We start from the raw sequence: 23,772 nt of genomic DNA, 5'->3' as shown, positions 1-23,772 counted from the left end.
TAAAGGTTTTAAATATTTTAATAGTTTCCTTTCAACATGGAAAGTTTTTTGTAAATTAGATTGAATGGCAGTGACATTTGACAGCCATAAGTCAATTTTTGTTTAGAGATACACTGCTAAAAATAAGGTCAACAATTGTAAAATCATATAGTTGTTTTTGTTATTCATTTCCTGTTATAAGAATATTTTTTTAAAATAAAAATAAAGTCTAAAGGTTTAAATAAACATTGTAAAATGTACCTATTTTTATTTCTGTAACCTTTTTTTGGAAAGTTATTAACCAGATGTCTAATACAAGTGAAATAAGTTTTAGAACAAAAAAAAAGAAATGGCATAGAAGCCATAGGATGGTAAATAATAGCCCAGTTTGACCCAATGAGGAATCTAAGATGAATGTCCCTAAATTGGTTCCCATAAGTACGGAATATGTCCAGTAAGTACTCGATATGTGAATTTGAGTATTTTTCAAACGGCGTCCAAATTTCTTTAAATAGTAGGAAAGTCCTCAAGTCTGTGTAAGTATCCTTTGCTTATTTGGTTATGGTAGTTAGTTTTCTTTAAACCCTCTTACCCCCCCCTAACGATTCCGCGACCTGCCACCGCACAACAAATGAGCTGCCGTCTCGCAAGAAGCTTTATATGCCTGTTCCTTCTTCTTTAGCCCCATTTCGACCCAAAGTATTTTTATAGTTGGTTCTATCCCTGTTCCCATTTGAGTAGATATGTTAAAACGCTTCAATGGTAGTACTAGCTCTATCAGAAACAAAATTTAAGTGAATAATCCTCGTCGTATTTATAATAAAAGCTAATTTCACAGCAACCTAATTCTTCCTGGAAATAAGCCCGTCAACTTTTTATATTTCGCAAAGAAAAAGGAGTGTAGGTAAAGAACAAGCTACAAGCCCGTCGTGTTTTCTTGTATTTTTCGAAAGTTTTGTTCGTTAAAGTTTAAGCTTGCCGGGGATTATGCAGAAAGTCGACTGTTAACGAGCAAAGTAGCAAGAAAAGTGACGTCAGACTGAGAGCAAAAACGTTAACGGCTCCACACTCGGGATTTGGAAGTTTGGCAGTTTCGTTTTACACGACGTGTAAAGGAGGGAACGAGGGCTTTCCTCCGACATGTCGGCGCTTGCTTGTACACGGATTTAATTCCAATAAAAGGGAAAAAGGCGAGAATATTGAAATGGGAGACCAGATTATCGCCAGTTTGCTGGTTGGAACTTTGTGCCTTTCACGCGACCGAGATTTGTAAAAACTGTAAAAAGTAAGAAACGGGAGAGTTAAGTGAATTAGAAACTCTTTATACAAATCCTATAAGGTTACACGAAACAACAGTATTCAGTATAAGTCCAAATATAGGCAACTGAAAATAAGAATGCAGCGCCAAAGTGAGCAATTGTAGAACTATAAATATTGACATTGATGATGATGGTGATGTTTGGCATGGAAACTAGTCCATTTGCCACAGATTTTTGCATATTAATATAATCTTATTATAAGTTATTAATTATGGTATATTTACGAACTGAAACTTGACTGTTACAAATCTAAGTTATATATCCGGAAGCGTATAGATGATTGCATACGAGTTCAAATATTGATTTCTGATTGAGTGACAGGAGATGGGTTATGTTTGCTGGAAGTTGCACCTTACTTTTTACAAGGTTTTCAGAAAATATATCTGAAAGCGTTTTATTCTTAAAACATCCAAAAAGGATGTGATTAATATCACACTGGGAAATATTATCGCATGAGCACTTTCCTGATTCGATAATGTTGAATCTAGCCAGGTGAGCTGGAACAGCACCGTGACTAGTTTTTAGTCTAACGAATATTGACATTGGTCATTGGAGTTTTGCAATGGTTTTGCATGAGTTTTGTATTTGTTGAATGTTGAAATACTTTTTAATAGTAATAATTCGCTGGTAATAAGTTTAATAGGTTAATAAAATTAATAGTAATAAGTTTTTAATAGTAATATACCGATTTGAATTGCGTTTCGAAGTTTCAACTGCACTAGCCCAAAAGTTTTTTTCTTAAAAAACCAGTTGTTTTACACCAAGATTTCAAGCATTTGGTTTAAGCCTGCCAACCTAGAACATAACTTTGATTTCTGAAGCGGAATCGATAATGTTTATATTAAGCCGGCCACTCACGATACTGCGGCGTGGTTCAATTTTGTCAAATTCGACTAATTGGCAAAAATTTTGATCGTGTGTGACCGTGCATCCATCAAAATCGTTACAATTTTACTACAGAGAAACAGGTTTCGATACTTCAGTACTGCAGAATTGATATCATCGACGATTTTGTTGAACGACACCGCAGTATCGTGAGCGGCCGGCTTTATTAGGCTTTATTATTAGTGATTCATGAACGACGTCCAATACAATTTATTGGTTTCATTTTTCTGCCTTTTCTAAAGTAACATATTCGCCCCTTTTGTGCGCTTTATTGTTCCATTAAGATTATTTTTTCATTAACTGTAACAATAATTGATATAACCATTCAGTATATTTGTTGTGATACATATTGTGATACGAGACTTATGGAACATTTCCACTATGTAACCCAAACATTTTTCCCCAATTTTTTAGGCTATGTGTTAATATTTTGTAATGAAAAGTGAATTTCAATTCGCTATTTGAAGCAATACCTAAAAGCTTATTTGAAAACAATACCGATTTGAACAACTCAGTCAATATTTTTATACAAACACACAAAGTCAAAGCAAAATGGAAGAACAATTATGTCAATATCTTTAGTTACTCCTATGCTCACCAGGTGGTGTACCGCTTATTTTGATTTGCCTATACTTAGAGTAAAAGTGGTTCATGTGTTGTGACATATAGTTCTTTCAGGACAACAGACTCAGTAAAACACAGATAAGAATTAGATAAATACACATAGTTTCAAAAGTTATGCATCACCCCTCGTATTCACAATATCTACGCTTTTATAAATCCGTATCTTTATCACATATTTAATGGGCCTTTTTTATAAAAAATGTACCATTTTTGGGTTTATATTTTATTTGATTGCCCATTTAATTTGACCTGGTTTTGCCAAGGTGTAAACATTGGAAAAATTTATTCTGGTGAAATTTTTGCAAACGTGATAGCCCAGTCGGGATAGCATTTGACCTTGCATTAGGAGCTGCCCCAAATTTTATTTCTATAATCTTGAGGGAGGATCAATATTAGTATAAATTTAAAATCTCGACTGAATTCCGCCGTTGCGTTAGTCGCCATCTTGATTTTAAACGAGAACCGTTTTTGCTCAATATCTCCGCCATTTTCAATTTTTTGACAAAACCTATACAGAAGTAAAAACTTCAAATTGTATTTTGGTATAAATTTTTTTTTTTTTTTTTGACAAAAAGTGTAGAAACTGAAATTGTTGAAAATGCGATTTTCTATAGTTTCATTTATAATAATTTTTTTCGTGCGGTCGATATTTTCCGAGTTATGAGGGGAAAATAGTGACTAGTGAAATTTTTATTTAAACAATTAATAAACATAAAAAAATGTATTGAATATTCGTGTATTGTTCCCACGAATGCATATGTCTGCAAATTTTTAGTCATTTGCATTGAAGAAAAGGCAGTCAAATTAACGTCTAAAGATTTGACACAAACGATTGAACTAAAGAAAAGCGTTTAATTAATTAATACGACAAAGCGAATTCTAATGTTAATTGTAGCACAAAACGTCTCTACCGGTGGTTTTTCTAAAACTACGATAAAAACACGAATTTTTTTAATTCGAGTTTTGGTTGAAGTTTTGTTTCGTATCGTATTGAAATTTGACACGAATAAGCGCCGATTTTTATATAAACAAAGGTATGAGAGTTCAAAATTTGAAACTCTATTGTTTATTTATGACGCATAACGTAAAAAATTAACGTAAAAAGTGAAATTATGTATAGTTCATATCATTAGCTACAATCCGTAAAAGTTTCAAGTTTTTACATTGTAAAAAACAAGAGAATTTAAGTATTTTTCATTAAAATAGTTTTTTTTATTTAAACGATTAATAAACATAAATTTTTTTTATTGATTATTCGTGTATTGTTCCCGCGAATGCATATGTCTGCAAATTTTCATTCATTTGCATTGGAGAAAAGGCACTCAAATTAACGTCTAAAGATTTGACGCAAACTATTGAACTAAATAAAAGCGTTTAAAAAATCAATATTTAATCTAATATTAAAACATAATATTAGAATAATACAATACTCAACACAGTATACACAACAGCAATCGCGCTATACGGAATAAATCTATCTTAAGTCCATTCATTTTACAGATTCCCAACTGTAAACAAACGCGCATGGAAGCTAAACAGGGTCGTCCTGAAGTGTATCTTAAAAACCAACACGCTACCTACAATTTGAATTTGCAGACTGACCAGTTTGGACCTGTAAAATGAGAGTTCGCCTCGTTTAGGGCAATAAATTACATTTAACAGCCTCTTGACGAATGAGACGGCGAATAGTAACACGTGCGTTTGTTTATAGTTGGGAATTTGCTATTTGAATGTGGTTTACATAATTACGCACTCAGACTCATCAAACATCGACGCACCAACGGCCAGCCACGGGTTGGAGGTGACAGCTACCGCAAATTGCGGTTACAGTTCCGGCAGAACGCCTCTTCACTCCAGAGCGCGCCCACCTCGGCGAAGTTCCAATTCATTCTATTGCATATCTGCAACCTCCCGGTTCAGTACACCAGAAGAAACGGATTTCGTGATTCTCCTTCCTCGTCTTAGGGACCGTTCAAAAAAGAGGGGGGTCAAAAATCTTCAAAAATTGCGTTACGCAATAGGTAAACTCCCATAAGAGTGAGGTACGTAGGGGAGGGTGTTAAAAATCTTCAAAAATCGCGTTACGTAATACTTGAACGCTCCCTTAATTACACCCTCGGTCGCCATTACTACTTGGTTTTGTCGAAGAGGTGGTACGTAAATATGTTTTGGGAAAGATTCAGTCAGAGAAGATCTGGAGAAAATGGGAGTGCGACAATGGGAAGTAGTGGCACAGGACCGAAAATATAGAACGCAATAGTAAACGCGGCAAAGACTCACGAAGAGTTGTAACGCCATTGCTGATGATGATGATGCTTTCTTCAATGGTGTGTTTTTCTAGGAGTCCTGTTTTAGGTGACTTTTGTCACTTCTTGCGGACGTGGAATTTGTTTTCGGTGGTGGCAATGGATTTTATCGGTGATCACTGGTGCTATCAGTTGAATATTACTGAGAAAATTAAAATGATTCACTATGCAAATTTAACTTTAATTCGCGTGTGTGCCACTGGCGAGAACTGCCGTTCTCTGGAAATATATGGAAAAATGGATAAAATAGCTACAAAATTGCTTGGTTTGAAATATAGATGAGCAAAACTAATCAATTAAGTCCATTTTTAAAATACAAACTAAATAATGAGAAAACACATAAATCCGAGAGAGAATACTTAAAGAAATCCGACTTCCTCATTAATGGAGTCACTTGACATAATTCCTCTGCGAATTTGTAGATTTTCAGAAACATGAATGGTCATTATAAAGTTGGCGAAGGCTCCAGAGAGAATTTTTAAAAAGTTGGAGAGGCCCGCCACTCCTGGAGGCTGGAGGCTTTCCGACGACGACGACGACGGTGCGGCGGTTCTCCTGAGATGGTCAGCAGTGGTGGGTAAAAGAAGAATGGAAATAGACACCAGGTAATAGTTGACTATTAAATAAGAGGTTACATTTTGTATACAATATACAAAGCAAATGGAGTGTAAAATTAAGACATATTAAAATTAAACAAGCTGAAAATGAGAACATTATCATAACGAAAACTTTGTTTATTTACGTATTTTAATTCATAATATGGAAAATTGCTATTATGAAAAGTAGTTCAGAATTAATAATTATGTTTTAATGTGCAATTATATCATTCTAATTTAAATGTTATCAACTATAAAGGTAGTTTACTCTTGATCGAAATTCATATTTTTTATATACCTCGTATAAAATTAATAAAATTTTATATATGATGGTTGCATCATAAATCTTAGAACATGAAGAGCTTTTTATGAAGAATAACTTTTCTTCGTCAAATTAAAAATAAAAGTTATAAATGACAATGTTGTTGGTATCCATAATTTGAGAAAAATCTTCAAATATTTTTCCATTAGAAGGATGTAATTACACATATCAGACCATAATTTTTTATACCAAACAATATTATGTCATATACTGTCGGTTCGCTAAACTCAGACACAACTGGCTAGTGATTTTAGTCAATAATTTTGCCAATTGGGCAAAAACATGATTACTAATTAGTTAATAATTACTAAATAATTAGTGGCAAAATTCGCAAAAAACAAAAAAATTACCAACTAAAATCACTAGCCAGTTGTGTCGAGTTTAGCGAACCGACTATATTTTAATTTCATAGCAAATGGAACATTCCATTTATCAAAAAGGGGAGACCGTATACTCGTATAAACCTTTTTAAAGCTGTTAATAAATTATTGCTTTTAAAATATACTCAAATTGTATTTTTGAACATCTTATTTATTTTATATAATAATTAAATTCACTATCAAATGTCATTGATGTTCTATTAATACTTAATTTAAAATTTAGTTTGACATTCACGAAGTGTCAAACTCAAATGTAAATAACCTATGCTTTGCTTAACAAATCGAGATTTAAAAACTAGCCTACTTAATAGCAACGATTTCAGCTTGACGTGTAGTGTGTCGGCAGAAAATAAAACGATTGTGACGTCACATTTTAGACTTTGAGGTCGATTATCTCGAAGACGGTTAGAAATATCGAAATGCCGTTTTCAGATTTGGATTCAGAAGAAAAAACTACATAAGAATCCATCGATAAATCTGATCTGAGTATTGCAGGAGCGGCAACGCAATAACACACAGACGTTTGCGAATTTATAAACGAAATGTTTTCGTTGAAAATTCAGAGTTATTAGGACTGTATCTATTATAAATGTAAATAAATTAGGAGAGGCATATTATGTCCGAATCCACTGGAATAATGTGATACTGCACTGGAATGTACCATTCTAGTGGTCAATCCAGTCCAGTTGACTAGAATGGCGTTCTTTTTCATTCTAGTGAACTGTCAATTCAGTGCTTGATTAACCGATCTTTTGAATGACTGAAATCGTTTTTATAGCTTTAAATTAGTGCGGAAGATATCATCTAGTCCAGCACTAGACTGGATTACTTGCTGGATTATTCGACTGGAATAATGTGAACCAGACATTACGGTCTATTTTTCATCCCAGCTCGCCCATTCCAACGCCACTGGAATAGTGTGAACGACCAATCCAGTGCTTCTAGGTCTGGATCCCACGTATGAAAAAAAAGTTGATTAATAGCAAGCTGAAAATTTGTTAATAGCTTAAGGGTTTAGCTACGAGAACACTGTAACAGGGGAAGTTTTAATTGTGGAACAGGTTAAAAATTTGGAACAGTCAGACCACGAAAACGTCGCATATATTTTGTCCGACAGAACTTCCAATTGATTTGTTACCCTTTCGTTAAAATCTCATGGAAAAATCAGACTGCTATTTATCACCTGTCATAATTCCTGTCATTTGACATTTTCTACGTGTTTCACTCATTATAATGCCCATTTGGTGATAAATAGCACCCCGATTTGTGCATGAGAGTTTAATGAAAGGGTAACAAATCAATTGGAAGTTGTGTCGGACAAGATACATGTGACGTTTTCGTGGTCTGACCGTTCCAAATTTTTAGCCTGTTCCACAATTAAAACTTCCCCTGTTCCAGTGTTCCCATATATCAAAGTTTGTCCGACTAGAAACCCTTAAGCTATTAACAAATTTTCAGCTTGCTATTAATTAACTTTTTTTCATAAGCGGGATCCAGACCTATTCTTTTTTTCCTATCTAACCTCACTTTTTATACTTTTTATTTTTCATAGCACATGGTCGATATTTTTATATTATCTTTATTCATATGCATGTAGAAATCTACAAATTAATATTTAACTATGTACTAATTATTACAATTAATTTTATTTAACCTTACCTTTCTGCTACACTTCGATTATTTCTTGAAGACTGGCAAGGCCTTTTGGCTTCTAATTTCTTGGTGTCTCATATACTTTATGTATTCTAGTTTTTTGGAACGAATACCAAACTGAGCAAAACTTCACCTTTTGGAAGGACTCCACGAGCCTGAATGGAGCCTCCAATATCGTCGGCGATGATCACCATAATGAATATCTAACCAACCAACACCTGTAGGACTGGTGGCCCACAACATCTACGACCTCAGAGCCAGTTGCAGAACCAACAGCCAAGATACCAAGAATCTACAGACAGATTCCAACGGCATACCATAAATATAATCTGATCTGTTAGTTTTCGGCAAGGTCTTGTATATCTTTGATTTGACATTACATTACTTTATTATGTCTTTAATGGAAAATAAACATAATTAGTTAAATTATTGTTTTATTTGTCCCATCTAGGTTTTCAGCGTCCATATGTTTTTCAGCGTTCAGCTAGGCTGGCATAAACGATAATTACTATCATAGTTTATTGAAATATTATTTTACAATTAGTCCGTTCTTTAACGGTAAAATATTGCAAAACCTCTAAATTTTAAAGAACCGTTTGGATTGACATAAAATTTGGCATACACATAGCTAATAAGTCAAAGAAAAAAAGTGATATTGTGCCGATATGTGGTTTTGCCCTGTGGGTGGTTTTCACCACCTCTTGGGGGTGAAAAAATATTCGTCCAAAGAAAGTCAGGAAATGGATAAACTGGCTAATTTTAAGCAACATTTGTTCTATAGAGTTTTTTTACTAAGTCAATACTTTTCGAGTTATTTGGCAGTGAATATGTTCATTTTTTCAACAAAATAACCACGCTTTTAGACGGTTTTTCGCAAATAACTCAAATAGTAAGTATTTTGTCGAAAAAAGATTTTTAGCAAAAATATAGCTTGAAAAAAATTAAAAAAATGGTATATATATTACGTCTCTACACCTAGCAGAAGCAGAGTTATAGCTATTGAAAAATAGGTTCATATTCGCCAAATTCCAAATGGAATACTTTAACGTGAAATAACCCAAAAATGAAGGACATTTCGGGGAAAACTCATTATATCTTATTTAAAGTGTTTAAAAAGCTTCATTTTTGTTTTATAAAAAAAATTCTAGCATCAAAATTAAACAATTTACGCTCAAAATAAAGTTAGTCCCTTTTGATTTTCGTAAAAAAATCGAGAAAATCACCCCCTAATTAGTATCTTAAATGAACTTAATCGTTACGACTTCACAAGTTTATTGACTCGTGTATATATTTTTTATATGATCTGTAAGTTTCATCGGTTCAAAGTCTTTATTATTGAAAGGGCTGTAGTTAAAAGGGGTTGAACGAGTCACTGATCACGAATGTATGCAAATTTAGAAACACCAAATCTCAATCAATTTTTGTCTAACAGAAAAACAAAAAAATACGTGATATTCAGAAAAGCAAATCTGACTTTTTTGTTTTCGAGATTTTTGGTATCTCTAACAATTTTCAAGCTATTTTGAAAAAAAGCATATTTTTCAAAATTTAAATTTTTAAAAATTTTACTATGAAACCAAATTTTTTCAAAATTAAACACTTTGAATCGATGAAACTTAAAGATCATATAAACACAACACAAATAAAATAATTTGTGAAGCGGTAACGATTAATTTCATTTAAGTTGCTAATTAGTTGGTGGTCTTCCCGATTTTTTTTTTGCAAAAACAAAATGGACCAACTTTATTTTGAGCGTAACTTACTTAGATTTAATGCTAGAAACTTTTTGTAAAAACAGAAATAAAGCTTTTTTTAAATACTTTAAAAAAGTTATAATGGGTTTTTCCCAAAAAGTGTTTAATTTTTTGGATATTTCACGTCGAAATATTCTATTTGAAATTTGGTGAATATGCATCTATTTTTCATTGGCTATAACTGTGGTTCTACTAGATCCAGAGACCTAACGTGTACACCATTTTTTTTTACTTTTTTATAGGCTATATTTTTGCTAAGAACATTTTTTTCGACAAAATACTTACTTTTTGAGTTATTTGCGAAAAACCGTCTAAAAATGTGGTTATTTTGTTGAAAAATGAACATATTCACTCGCAAATAACTCGAAAAGTGTTGACTTGGCGAAAAAGCTCTATAGAACAAAAGCTACTTAAAATTAGTCAGTTTACCCATTTCCGGACTTATTTTGGACAAATAATTTTTCACCCCAAAGAGGGGTGAAAGTCACCCCCAGAGCAAAAGCACACATCGGCACAATATCACTTTTTTTCTTTGACATGTAAGCTATACGTATGCCAAAGTTCATGTCAATCCAAGAGGTTCTTTAAAATTTAGAGCAAAAACCGTGAAAGAATGGACTAAATAGTATTTCAATTCTCTTAGCACACAGTGCATCGTTATTGTTGAAAGATGATTACAAAAGTCTTAAAAATGGTCTTAACTGCTTCGTTTGAGCGAATCTACCTCTTTATGAAAATTTTCAGAGTGCAAGTTGGACGCGTTTCCGCGTGCGCGTCATTAACATATTTACGCGGCTGTAAATTTGTCTGACAAGAGATCGGCAATCTTTATTAATTCAATATAAGTACTTTAAATTAAAAATTAAGAGTTTTGTAATAACAAAACTATGATTTTGCTATTACAAAACTCTTAATTTCCAGTTTAAAGTACTTAAATTTAATTAATGAAGATTGTCGATCTCTTGTCAGACAAATTTACAGCCGCGTTTCGTTAGTCCGACAACGTAAATACGTTAATGACGCGGGACGCGGAAACGCGTCCAACATGCACTCTGAAACTTTTCAGAAAGTGGTAGACTCTCTCAAACGAAGCAGTTAAGACCATTTTTAAGACTTTTGTAATCATCTTCCAAAAAGAACGATGTATTGTGGACTATGTGGTAGTTTATGACTACACTCTGGCGCCCAAGAGTCTAAGGAGATAACTCAAGCACTTCACCAAATCCAAGATCTCAACATGATTTAATGTAAATTCGATTTGATCCTCGTACACCTTTTTCCCTAATCCGCCGTTAAACTTCGTCTGATCCTTTTATTTTGCCGCCTCCGCCAGTGCCTTGGCTGTACAGCTCACTAATTATTCAGTTAGTCGAGTGGAAGCTCAGAAAACTTTAATTCATTGTATATTTTTCAGCAGAATTTACGTCGGAAAATTTGAAAACAATGAACTGCTCGCATTAACAGGAAGCAATTAATTGGGGTCATGTGGGAATTTCAGGTGGGTAAGTTTAAAAAATTTCATCAATGTTTTCGCAAAAATAATATTTCTGACAGATTTAACCTATTAGGAATACGTTTTTAAAGGTACAAGTATATTTTTAAAAATTGTAGCGAAATAAGACAATAAAAGAGAATAATTGTCACCAACATAGATGGTACAGAATAGCATATTTTGGTAATAGGTTGAAAGCGAATCTATTCCAAACAAATACTTATTCCAGAAACCTGATGTGAGTTTCTGATTCCGAGGTAAAAAGACGATATATCGATTGCCCTAGCTTGTTCCTAGTTGTGCCACTTAGTCCAGAAAGCCACTGCGCATCCGCTAGGAAAAATATTCTAATTCGGATTTTTTGCACAATCTTACTTAAAAAGGCAACTTTTAACAAAGTTGCACGTTGCCAGGACCAAAAGGTGGTCAACAATTTTTTAAACGTTTTTTTTTTTGTTTTTTTCCTAAAATTATTTTTTTTGCATGGAAAAAAGTTTTTTTAGGTTTTTTGGATCATTCCAAACAGAAAAGGTCTTTAGTGACTTTTCTCTAAAAATGATAGTTTTTGACATAATATAAGCGATTAAAAATTGAAAAATTGCGATATCGGCCATTTTTAATCCTCAAAAACTATGTGAAAAACTAAAAATTTTAATGTTGCCAAGGTAGACGGATATTCTTTAAACATCGATTGATGAAATCCCAAAGAGTTTTTTGCAATACAATATTTAAAACTCCTTTGTTTTTTAATTGCTAATCAAGCGTGCGCGACACTATTTTCCACCGACATCGACAGTATGGTGCAAATGAAAGGAATAAATTCGTTATTTCGTAAAAAGGCGACCTTAACGAAAAATCCCGAAACAGGTCGATTTTTATTTTTAAGTTATGATATTGTGGCATATCTGGTATACTAGTGACGTCATCCGTCTGGGCGTGATGACGTAATCGATGATTTTTTTAAATGAGAATAGGGGTCATGTGGTAGCTCATTTGAAAGGTTCTTCAATTCTCTATTCAGTAATGTAAACATTTACATATTTATTTATACAGGGTGTCCCTCTACTTCTTTTTTGTCAAATAATTTAATTTAATAAAAAATTTTTGGACACCCTTTATAAATAATTATGTATTGCAAAAAACTCTTTGGGATTTCATCAATCGATGTTTAAAGAATACCTATCTACGTTGGCAACATTAAAATTTTTAGATTTTCACATAGTTTCTGAGGGTTAAAAATGGCCGATTTCGCAATTTTTCAATTTTTAATCGCTTATATGTCATAAAATATCATTTTTAGAGAAAAGTTACTAAAGACGTTTTCTGTTATGAATGATCCAAAAAACATAAAAAAACTTTTTTCCATGAAAAAAAAATAATTTTAGGAAAAAAACAAAAAAAAAACGTTTAAAAAAATTTGTGACCACTTTTTGGTCCTGGCAACATGCAAATTTGATAAAAGGATTCCTTTTCGAGTAAGACTGTGCAAAAAATCCGAATTAGAATATTTTTCCTAGCGGATGCGCAGTGGCTTTCTGGACTAACTATTGTTTGCGCTGCATCAAATTTAAACGATCAAACTAGTGGGTACCTATAATTTTGTATTTTTAATCTAGAGGATGTATTTAATTTAATTTTTAAATATATTTATATTTCTTACCATTGTTCATTGTACAGGGTTTCTCATTATATTTTGACCCCCACTTATTTTCCTTAATTTCGGGAATACAAAACAAAGTTTAAAATAAAAGTTGTATTATTTTATTTGTACCGACCAACAGTGTAACAACAGACCAAATTTTGTATACAGGGAGTGCCCAATAAAATCCATCTTCAATATTTCAAATGGGACACCCTGTATTTTTTATAGTTTTGAGTAGCCCTGCATTCCCTGATTACAAATATATAACATACTGCAGCATTAGTTTTTTATTATTTTTTATTATTGTAGCATTGCTTGTTTTTATTATTTTTTACATAAATTGAGAATATATCTACTTTTTCATCTGCAGTATAACCCATTTAGGTATGAGTACTGACAGTTTATAATAAATTAATAATTGTTTCATTTTGAAATGTCAGTTGCACAGCCTATGGTTACCCTTTTGTAGTGATCCCCATTCCACGAATATACGTCTGTTTTGGATTATCGCGACAACGAATATTTTACTGTGTAAAATATGAAGAACGAAACTAAATTGCAAATTATATTGTTGTTTATGGAAGTAATTATTAGAACAAAATACTTTCGTACTCTTTATGTTGCACACTAAAATATTCGTTGTCGCGATAATCCAAAACAGACGTATATTCGTGGAATACACCATACCATACGCCATTATAGAACAAAACTAATGCTACACTATGTTATTTTGTAATCAAGAAATGCAGGGCTACTCAAAACTATAAAAAAATACAGGGTGTTCCATTTGAAATATTGAAGATGCATTTTATTGGGCACTCCCTGTATACAAAATTTGGTCTGTTGCTACACTGTTGGTCGGTACACATAAAATAATACAATTTTTATTTGAAACTTTTTTTTTGTATTCCCGAAATTAAGGAAAATAATTGGGGGTCAAAATTTAATGAGAAACCCTGTACCATGGTCCTGGTTGCTTTTGTATCTTGTAAACGTTAGACATGTTCACTCTAAAAGTCTCTGACTTTTTATAAATCGTACATCCTGTCTTTTGTTGTTTTATTATTATTTCTTCTACTTGTTTTGTTAAGGCCTCATTTTTCTTTCTTCTGCATGTTCTATTTGCATTTTTTTCTTTTCAATATGCGTTTCTACAGCTTTTCTTGTAATCCTTTCAGTTGTTTTTGCTGCAGTACATTTTGATGTTCTTGTTTCTTTATTGGATTCTTGTATTTTGTTATGAAATGCATTTTATTATGAGAGATATTAAACATTTATGGGGTATGGTCATATAATTATTTGAAATAAAAATATGAGAATACTAAGAGTATAGAAAATTGCTAGAAATACATTAACGTAAATTTAAATAGGTCAAAGATTCAAGAAGGGGAAACACTGTAGAAGGATCTGAAGAAATCTGAGGATTGGAAATATTACATAGGATGTAGTTAGGAGGGAAATATATTGAAAAGAATATAAGCAACGTGAAATGAAGAAAATAAGAAGGCCAAAACTGGGAGAAAAGGTATTTATTCTATGAGAAATTTAAAACAGAGAACGGTCTAAAACTATATCCATTGATGTATGACTTACTGGTTGTATATCACTTTAAATGATTGTAAGTTGTTAATTTTAAAAAGCATATATCTTCGTTATGCAAAAAATCTTTTAGATTTTAACGAGGTTCCAATTACCAGGTCAATTTTTTGCTCGTTTAAAAGCAGTATAGGCTGATACTGAATTTTGCATAAATACATAGACTCCACAAATACGGCTAGTTTATTATATCGAACGAGAGCGAGCCATACCTACAATTTGAAAAATGATTGCCGGGAAAATTGACCCATTTTGCGCGTATTCGAAAATCGGAAATTGCAAATTTGAAACAAATTTCAGATTCAAATTATTTCAAATCTAACTAAATTTCTCAGTAAGTAACGTCGTAAAAAATGCATGCTTTTTGTCTATGAAAATAAACTAATGAAAAAACTTATTCGACAATTTATTCTTCTTAAAATTAAGTAGGTACCTATTCAAAAAAGTTTCGAAAAAAGAAAAAAGTCTCGATTTGTAGGTACAGGTTTTATATTTGATATATTTTTTGAATTATTTAGTTCAAGAGTCTGTAAGTATCAGTCACAGGAATTATTATCAGTTGCTATTTAAGCCACCTTACTCACATAATATGACACAAATATTGAAGTTTGTGTTCACTATACTGTGGTAGTAAGGTGGTAGTAATATGGGAATATTATTATGGGAGTATAGTTCTTATTAAGAAGTATATGCTTGGCTTGTTTGATACGGTTATTTTAAAGTGTGTGATTTGTGCGATAATGTCTGAACCTGAACCTTTTTTGGCTCAGAATATGTATCAGAACAAATTGAGTCTGATTTTGAAGGTATTTCCACTGCAAAAATTAAGAGAAAACAGACGAAATAGAACATAGACGAAACAGAAAATTAATTAAGAAGTAATTAAGGAATATTCTGATTTATTTGATGTTGCGGCAGGCGATTGCAAAACAATGAAAATTGCAGAGGTAAAAATTAAGATCAGAGTTATAAAATGGAAAATTAGTGTAACTAGATTTTTAAAACGATATCTGATGCAAAGTCACAAAAAATTCATTGAACCGACTCTGTCAAAAATATATTATATTGTGTTGTACCTTCATAAATTTTTGTTGAAGTAAATTAAATTACACTTGGGATGATAAAAAAACCATCCAACGAACTTTTTGTTGTAATTAAGTAACACTCAAATAAAGATATATAAAAGTGATATCATTGACAGAATATAATACATAAAATAATTGTCACCGATTACCGATCAAACGAAACTTGCCAGCAAGCAATTTTACACGTAAATGAATCATTTTCTTGAATTTGCGATTCTATTTTGACTTGACTCGCTTCCTGTATCAAGTTATCTTTATACGGGACTCATTGTATTTTTAGTTTTGTTATCTTAATTATTGGCAATTAACATTTCTATATCGACAAAAAGTATATCTACTAAATAAATTATTTTTCAAACCCTTTCAAACTATGTAGTTTGACAAACAGTTTGAATTTTCAAACCGATAACCATTGCACAGTTTGACTTGACTGGAATTATTTGTCAGAAGGCTTGACTTGAGTTTGACTTCAAATTATGTCAAACTCAAGTCAATTTCAAACATTCCAGTCAAACTTTGGCAACTCTAATCAGAACAAGCTCGTGAAAAGTAGATTATTCAACAACAAGAAATTAGAGAAACCCACGTCTGTGCATTGATTGAAGCGACCTCGTATTCAAGAAGACAAATTGCCGATGATGTCAAGTTGAATAAGAAATATTGGGAAATATTTAGAAAGGAAACAACTACCATTGTTCTAAAGAGAAGACCACTTAAGAAATATTTCCTGATGCTAATTTTAAACGGATGGAATTCTGTGAAAGTATGATATACAAATCCAATAAAAATAATAATTTTTTGAAGAATATTTTGCTACAAAAGAGTCCTCTTTCACAATTCATAGCAAACATAATCCATCCATTGTACGCTATTGCTGTCAGAAACTGAAGGTGTCACGAATCAGAAGGTCATCAGAAGACTGAAGAAGAACCGCCAGGTACTGGTCACCATCAAATCTCGAAAGTTAAAATACTTTGGACACATTATTCGAAATGAATCCAGATTTACCCTCCTACAAGCACGATGGTTTTCGATCTATTCGCTATCGAAAGTGTTAGTTTTATATCGAAAAAATTAATGTTTTTAATAAGTTTTCTGCTAATAACTCAAAAAGTTTTCGTTTTATCAAAACAACTTTACCTAAAAAAATGTACCTTTTGAAAAAATAAACAAAACCATTTTCTTTAAATTTTCTTTGAGACCAATAGTAATCCAGCTATACTTTATTATATGTTGGCTCTTCTTCGTCAAATGCTAAATATTGTAGTTTCAAAGTCAAAAGACGGGAAAACTATGCATTTTTCGAGGACAACTTGTTCAAACTAATTTAAAGTACTTAAAAATATCTATTTCCAGAAATAAAAAAAGTCTCTAGCTCAAACATTAAGTGACTTATAATGAAAAGAATGTCAGTCTCCATTTTTTTTTCAGCGAAAAAGTATTCGCAAGCAACCCCCTAATCACCACCCTAACTATAATAAGTCATTAAACTTATTTGGTCTTTTTTATTTATGTATTATTACAGTTCTAGAAGTTTGACCGGCTTAGAATGGTTAGTTTAAAAAAAATGGAGTTAAAAGCGAAAACGAATTTTTGTAGTTTGGAAAAAAATGGTATTTTCTTCAGAATAGCAAGATTAGCATCAGAGATTCGAAAAAATGTTTAAATATATAATTGTAGCGTATTTAATTTCCAAGAACCTGGTTTTAAAAAAATTTTTCTACGGCAAAAATTGAGTGAGCTATTGACAATTAAAACTTGCAATAACATGCAAAAACCACCTTTACCAACCCTTTCAAAGTCACCTCTTTTTGCGACTGAGGATTTTAAAAAGATTTAAATTATTAAGCTTATAGATCTTGTAAAAACCTACAAAACTATTTTTTACCAAACTTTCTAAGATAAAAAATAAAAAGTTACGGTTAAAAAATCAATATATTTTTTTTTAAGGAGAAATCCAATTGGAAGCATAATAATGTAAGTTATCGGTGTTTTTAGTCATTGGCCTTATTCAGTCTTATTTATTTATGTATTATTAATAGATTCTAGAAGTTTGGCTTAGAATTATTAGTTTTAAAAAAACTGGAGTTAAGAGCGAATAACGAATTTTTGTAGTTTGGTAAAAAATGCCATTTTCTTCAGAATAGAAAGATTAGCATCAGAGATACGAAAAAATGTTTTTATATAAAATTGTAGATTATTTAATTCCCAAGAACTTTATTTGAAAAAAAATTTTCTACGGCAGAAATTGAGTAAATCGTAAATAAGTATATCGAAAAACATTAATTTTTCTATACAAAACTAACACTTTCGATAGCAAATAAATCGAAAACTATTAATTTTATCAAAAAAATGTATAGAACATTTTTTTGCTTAGAATGAATGTTTTTATCAACTTTTGCGGTCAAAATATAATAAAAAATTTCCACCCCCGAGATGGGGTAACAACTACCCCCATGGTAAAAGCGCCTTTCGGAATCATATATATTTTGATCCTTGGACTATCCACTACTTATTCTCAAATTTTCAAGCAAATCGATCCGTTCTGTAAAAATTGCGAGGTGAAAAGCTTCGGTTCCTGGCCTTATTGCATTATTTACACAGTACATAAATAAGTTATAAAAAAATCAAAATAAAAATACCATATTGCAATAAATTTCATGGTAATGCCCCATTGGTTTCAGTAATGTAAACATTCCTTAATGTCACAAATATCTCATATGTGTGATTAAACATCGTAATGGGTTTTTTATGTTCATGTTAAAATGATTACACATGGCGCTTCTTTGAAGCTCCCTCGTTAATAGGAACCGCAACAAAAAGAAGCGCAAAGAATAAAAACTCCATAAATACGGCTCATCAAGATGAGCTGTATACAGATTGTCCTCTGTAGATAAGTAGGTAACGTAACAACAGTAATATGTACTTTTAATGAAAGCAGCTATGACAGAACAATTATTAACAACATCAATTTAAAAAATTATAAAACACAATAAAATACCGGAAGAATGGAGAACTACCGAACTAATTCTATTATTCAAAAAAGGATATAAAAAACAGCCAGAAAACTACTACTACAAAGGTATCAACTTGTTAAATACTACCCTAAAAGTTGAAACTAAACTTTTACAAGAATTAATGAATCAGAGAATACGTTTAAAGGATGAACAATAAGGTTTTCATACTGGAAGACTACTACTATCAAGATGCAGTAGAAATAAACAAACCAAGACACGTTAAACGCTACTAGGAGCATCCCGAGTCATAGTTTACAATGTATACAGGATGTAACAAAAATACAGGTCATAAATTAAATCACATATTCTGGGACCAAAAATAGTTCGAATGAACCTAACTTACCTTAGTACAAATATGCACATAAAAAAAGTTACAGCCCTTTAAAGTGACAAAATGACAATCGATTTTTTTGAATATATCGAAAACTATTAGAGATTTTTTATTAAAAATGAAGATGTGGCATTCTTATGACAGGAACATCTTAAAGAAAAATTATAGTGAAATTTGTGCACCCCATAAAAATTTTATGGCGGTTTTGTTCCCTTAAAGCCCCCCCAAAACTTTTGTGTACGTTCCAATTAAATTATTATTGTGGTACCATTATTTAAATTCAATATTTTTAAAACTTTTTTGGCTCTTAGTATTTTTTCGATAAGGCAGTTTTTATCGAGTTGTGGCTTCTTTTTTAATATGTTTACATAAAAAATGTATGGGGGTTTTGTTCCTTTAAACCCCCCAAATGTTTGTGTACGTTCCAATGAAACTATTACTGCGGTACCAGTAGTACACAGTGTTTTTAAAACTTTTTTGCCCCTTTGTTGTTTTTCGAAAAGGCACCTCTTATCGAGATGTTGCTTCTTGTTTAATATTGTTCAAAATATCCCTAAAAATGTAAATCATACATAAATTTTCATATTGTTACCAAGTCTCCATAATCGTACTTAACCATATACAAATATGTGGTGGATTTGAGAAATATTCAAAATATCTCGATAAAAACTCAACTTTTCGAAAAAGTACTAGGAGGCAAAAAAGTTTTTAAAACATTGTGTTTAACTAATGGTACTACAATAATAATTAAATTGGAACGTACACAAAAGTTTGGGGGGGGGGGGTTTAAAGGAACAAAACCCCCATAAATTTTTTATGGGGTGTCTAAATTTCACTATAATTTTTTATTAAGATACTACTGTCATAATAATGCCACATGTCCATTTTCAATAAAATATCTCTAATAGTTTTCGATATATTGGAAAAAATCGATTTTCATTTTGTAACTTCAAAGGGCTGTAACTTTTTTTGTGTGCATATTTGTACTAAGGTAAGTTAGGTCCATTCGAACTATTTTTGGTCCCAGAATATGTGATTTAATTTATGACCTGTATTTTTGTTACACCTTGTATACATCGTAACTCCCAAATTATGACTTCCAAATTATGATTAACTATTTAGATGGGAAACAAGCCACAATTAAATTGAAAATAGTTATTTATGAAACAGTTCGTGAAGAATGCTTTTTTGCGAACGCACGCGATTTTTAGAGCACGAGCGACAACGGAACGAGTGATATACATCGCGTAAGTTCGCAAAAAGTACTTCACGCACAGTTTCATACAATATTTTATCTACGATAAACAAATAAAAAAACTGTAACTCTTCGTCACTCACTGGAATTCATTTCTATTCTACAATTTTTAGAACTTTGACATTTAAAAATCCTAACTATTTTCAAACCACAAAACTGTCAAAAATTTTGTTGTAAGTCATTGCTCATATTGTCATCACCATTACAACGCGAAAGTTAAGAATATTTGATTATATCAAAGTGTGCCAAAAAACCCATTGAAAGTGTGCGAAAAAGTAAATCCCATTTAAAATACATTGTTACTTCACGCACACTTTAAACCCTTCACGCACTGCTATCTATAATGACAGTTTTCACAAACTAAAAACGTATACATAATAGAGTAGATAAATAGTTATTTTTCTAACTAGTGCGGAAAATGATACTTTCACGCACGAGACTGCCGTTGACCCGAACGACGCGATAGCGTTGACCCGAACGCCGTGCGGGAAAGTGTAACTTTCGGAAACGAAATGCGTGCGTGAAAGTGGCTCTTTTAGCACGGCTGTAGAAAAATAATTTTATTAACGTTTCGAAGCCCAAATCGGGTTTCGCTGTCAAAATACAAAATACTACTAAAATAAACAAAAATGTTGTTGATAAGTAAAAAAATTCTTCTAATAATTTATTTAATCTGATTCATCTATATTGGTAATTCAGACGTATATTATACATTTTAAAGTAGAAGACTTTAAAATGATATCGCCAATATTTTTATGAGTTGCGTTCCTGGGACGCAACAATTGCCAATATAAATGAGTCAGATTAAATAAATTATTAGAAGAATTTTTTTACTTAGCAACAACATTTTTGTTTATTTTAGTAGTATTTTGTATTTTGACAACGAAAGCCGATTTGGGCTTCGAAACGTTAATAAAATTATTTTTTCTATGGATGCTATACAATGTGCAACTTCTCTCACTACTTACATACATTCAAAACGAACAATTTCTCAGGGTGTGAGAAAAGTCGGCCATTGCAGTGAGAAATATTTTTTCTCACGGGTTCCATATGTAGAATCGCGGTTTCCATGGTAAAATGCACAATACAAACACACATATTTTTGTCAAATAAAATGTGTGAAATCAAAACTTACGAGGAATTACCTTTCAAAACTGTTCAAATATAACTGGTAACTATAATTTTAAATAAATAAAAGCATATAAATATTAAGAATATTAAATACCTACATATTATGTGTATAATATGTATTTTATTTCAATTTTGGCATATAATCTACATAATAGCACCTAAATTATTTAATTTTGAAGATTGAACTCTTGACAAAAACGCATCTATAGAAGAAGTACAGTGTACAACACGTGAGAAAACGACATATTTCTCTCTTGTTGTACAATATTATACTATTTTCAATTTAATTGTGGCTTATTTTCCACTAAATAGTTAATCATAAAAATGCCACAAGGAAATAGCTTCAGAACAACATTGTAAATTATGATTCGGGAGTGCTCCTAGTAGCATTTAACGTGCCTGTAAATTTAGTATAGAGTATAATAGATCAGCTTTTCTATGAATGACAGTAAAAGAAGCGTAATTTTGAAGTGTGTAAAAAATTTAAATCCTAGCTGAGCGCTTTCGGCTTATAAAGCCATCTTCAGAGCTATTGTCAATAATTTCAAAATACCACTTTGAAGAGAGAGGGATCCCATGTAAGATTGAAAAAACTTTAACTCATGCAGTTTTTTAGCGAAGCAAAAAAACCTTGTTCGAAGTCTGGAAAATATGTTGTCGGTTTGTGAAAATTTTGGTTTCTTATATTGAAAAACATCTAATACGGCACAAAAGACTCTCACAGAGAACACATTACAATAGTCTGATTATGGTATGGTTAAAAACCTTACCATCTGAAGTGATTCCAGTATGGTATATACATAGATTCCAGCAATATAATCTCCATCTCTCCGCCTTATCTGCTCTGTTGGTTCACAGGATTCCTCTTTGGTCTTCAAAGGCTCAAATTCTGGCTTTAAAGTCTCTTGTTATGTAGCGTATTTTTCTAAATATATCCTTCCATACATTGTGATAGTGCTGCTGTTTTATCAGCAGTGCATCTTCGTTTTATTTCTTTTTTGAGGTTTTTTAAAAAAATCACTGAACAATAACAAAAAGAACATGACAATGTAAATAATAAAATTTCAAGTGGGACAGCCTATATATAAACTTCGTTTGGTTCTGATTGATACCTCACAATCTAATATAATTTTTACGAAGCTATTAAGAATTCATGGCCGAGACTGTGACTGTATATCCTCTTTCATGTAAACGTTTACTGTGTTAAGAATCGGGCCGTGAAAAGGATTTTTTCGGTCCCGAATTACATTGTTCACACACTCGGAAAAATTTGGGATCCATATGTTAGGCATATGATTAACAAATTAGCTATTAAATGGTTACATGTTTTTATAGTCACAACAAATGGTTGTCGGAAATAAATAGATGATACACGATAATGGTAATCGAGTTAAAAATAAATAAAGGACATAGTTATATAAAAAAGAAAAGAATCAGCTTCTCGAATGATTACCTTAGTGATAATAATGATCTGTTGTATCTGATCGCGTATTTATATTTATGAAAAATGTTCAGAATATCGATTAATTAGTCTAATGAGCCACATTCTTAAGATTCTCCTAAGAATACTTCACAACAGAATTAGACACAAATGCGAAGAAGATTTCTAATTTGGTTTTAGAAATGTTGTGGGAACCAGGTAGACACTTTGTGCGCTAAATATCCTATTAGATAAATGCTATGAACAAAGAAAAGATATATTTGCATGTTTCGTGGACTTCGAAAAGGAATTCGGTAAAGTACACAGAACAAGTAAAATTAATGCAGATGCTAAAAAATATAGGAATATATGAGAAAGATATTCGTGTCAAAAAAATTTGTACTGGAATCAAACTAGTATCGTAAAAATTGGAGATAACTAGAAAATCCAGGAATATCCAGTGAATAGAGCAGACACAGCTGCAGATTGCTTGAATGAAACAATATGGTGAAATAAAAATTTATGGAAAGAAATGAAAGGCAGAATTTACAAAAGAGTCAAACCAATAATGACACACGCGGCAGAAGCACGACCTGGCACATAGAGGACAAAAAGAATGCAAGAAACAGAAACAAAAACTAGAAGTACATAGGGTTGCTAAAAGTCTGACAACACGGTAATTTCTCGGAAACCTCTAGAACAATTTTTATAGATTTTGGTGGATAAGGGCCTTCTAGTGCGGCCGATATTATGGTGGTATTTACATTTTTGTCAAATCTTACGTTTTTCTGGAAATCTAATGAACTTTCTTATTTCAAATGGAATACCCTGCATATTTTTTGCGTTTTGAAAACACTAAGATTTTTTTTACTACTGATTATTTTTCATTTTATATTCCCTTTGCCTAAATGCCATAGTTTCGAAGATATTGTACATTTATTAAAAAAAATTAAACAAATTATAAAAATCAATTTTTTCGGCCCGT

General features: G+C 31.8%; 2 protein-coding genes across 2 annotated transcripts in view; one reads left to right on the top strand and one right to left on the bottom strand.

The window, feature by feature from the left end:
• Positions 1–8,455, top strand: part of LOC126890638 (52 kDa repressor of the inhibitor of the protein kinase-like) — a 128,630-nt gene extending 120,175 nt beyond the window's left edge. Inside the window, exon 3 of the mRNA XM_050659730.1 lies at positions 8,161–8,455. Coding sequence (XP_050515687.1) covers positions 8,161–8,288 — 128 coding nt within the window. The 3' untranslated portion in view covers positions 8,289–8,455. The remainder of the gene's footprint in view (positions 1–8,160) is intronic.
• LOC114331806 (roundabout homolog 1-like) overlaps positions 1–23,772 on the bottom strand; it is a 776,276-nt gene that overhangs the window by 565,997 nt on the left and 186,507 nt on the right. The window lies entirely within an intron of this gene.

Source organism: Diabrotica virgifera, chromosome 8 (genome assembly GCF_917563875.1).
Source record: "Diabrotica virgifera virgifera chromosome 8, PGI_DIABVI_V3a".
Lineage (NCBI taxonomy): Eukaryota > Metazoa > Arthropoda > Insecta > Coleoptera > Chrysomelidae > Diabrotica > Diabrotica virgifera.
This window is presented reverse-complemented; position numbering and strand designations above follow the sequence as displayed.